Source organism: Trichinella spiralis (assembly GCF_000181795.1).
Source record: "Trichinella spiralis strain ISS 195 chromosome Unknown Scfld6079, whole genome shotgun sequence".
Taxonomy (NCBI): domain Eukaryota; kingdom Metazoa; phylum Nematoda; class Enoplea; order Trichinellida; family Trichinellidae; genus Trichinella; species Trichinella spiralis.
The window spans coordinates 1-1,301 of NW_003533018.1; the positions used below are offsets into that span (position 1 = coordinate 1).

The 1,301-nt window shown below is 36.5% G+C and overlaps 1 protein-coding gene across 1 annotated transcript; it reads left to right on the plus strand.

The window, feature by feature from the left end:
• Positions 1–116: 116 nt before the first annotated feature.
• On the plus strand, positions 117–1,149 carry Tsp_15410 (conserved hypothetical protein; the record flags this gene model as incomplete). The annotated part of the gene is given in 5 exon segments (XM_003366387.1): positions 117–258; positions 523–573; positions 591–721; positions 812–899; positions 994–1,149. Coding segments are annotated over 5 exon segments (568 nt in total), but the record flags the coding sequence as incomplete, so codon positions are not given.
• Positions 1,150–1,301: the final 152 nt, after the last annotated feature.

Here is a 1,301-nt window from a genome sequence, read left to right on the forward strand (position 1 = left end):
CAGTCAGTCATCACTGTATTCGCTCGTGATGAATGCCGCTGAGTATGACGAATTGTTGCACTAGCTGGAGCATTTCCAAATGACGCTTCTTAGATTATTGCAATTCAGCTAATCAGGTGGCTGGGTTGCGCAGGATTTAGGAGAATTCGGATGACACAGAAAGAATGCGTAGGCTTCTTGACGAAGTCACGTACTGTGGAGTCACGTCGCTCAGCCGATGCAGTTGGAGATCATGTAGTTACTTTGGAAAAAATCTCGGTAAATATGGTTGATTGAATGATTGGATTTTTGAAATGTTATTTTTGCTTTAAATATTATTTAAAATGAGCTACTGTTCATTTTTTCCTTGATTCGTATATAGAAGTTGTTGGTGATTTTAAAGTTCAGATTAAAGCTCTCGATAGCAGCAACAAATTGAAATTGTCTGTGGATTTTGAAATATTGTTTTTGTGTATTTGCCGTTTTGGTATTTGGAATATAATTTTACGAAACAGCTAAAATTGCATGGGCTTATAGTTCGAGACAGGGGTATATAAACGACAAGCGCAGTCTTTGGACCAGAGAAAGCAGAAAGTTTGAAACTTGAAAAGGAAAAGCGGTTGATTGCTGATCATTTGGCTGTGCTGGATCAAGAGCATGATCGCACGCTTGGGGAACGCATCCGGGACAGCTCTTGTGTCGAAGAATTGCGTAAACGTCTACAAGCCGACGAGAATAGTACGTTTTGACTGACTGATCGATTTGTGATTTATTTCACGGCTGTATATACATGTATGTACGTATATAGAGATGGATGTTGATTTCATTGCAGGTGGAAAAGTTCCCCACGCGCAGAGATTGACGTAGATATTGAAAGTAAAATTGCTTTGATTGGCGAGCCCATCTCCCATGGAAATCAAGTTATTTGTTATTTTCAATTTTCTAAACCTTGTTAAAATGGAAAAAAATGTTTTTCTCTTCAAAATTTAATATAAAATTTGCAACTTCCTTTAGACCCATGTTGTTCAAGTTGGAGTATTTGAATGTTCATTTTATAATCTCATTTTTTTCAAATTTATATACGATTTGAAAGTGGCTGTGAAAATGAACGCAGATGATAGCAATTATACAGTTGGCGACGTGAACGTGATGAAAGCGAAATTTCTTTAGAATGAAGCGACGATTGAAGATTTGAAAGTTAACAGTTATAATTATCATCTTTACATTGTTGAAAATCGATGTTCGATTTGAAGGATTTCTCAACCTTAGATTTCAGATAATGAAACTATCAAGCGTTAACAGTCTCTCCTTTTACGTTTGTT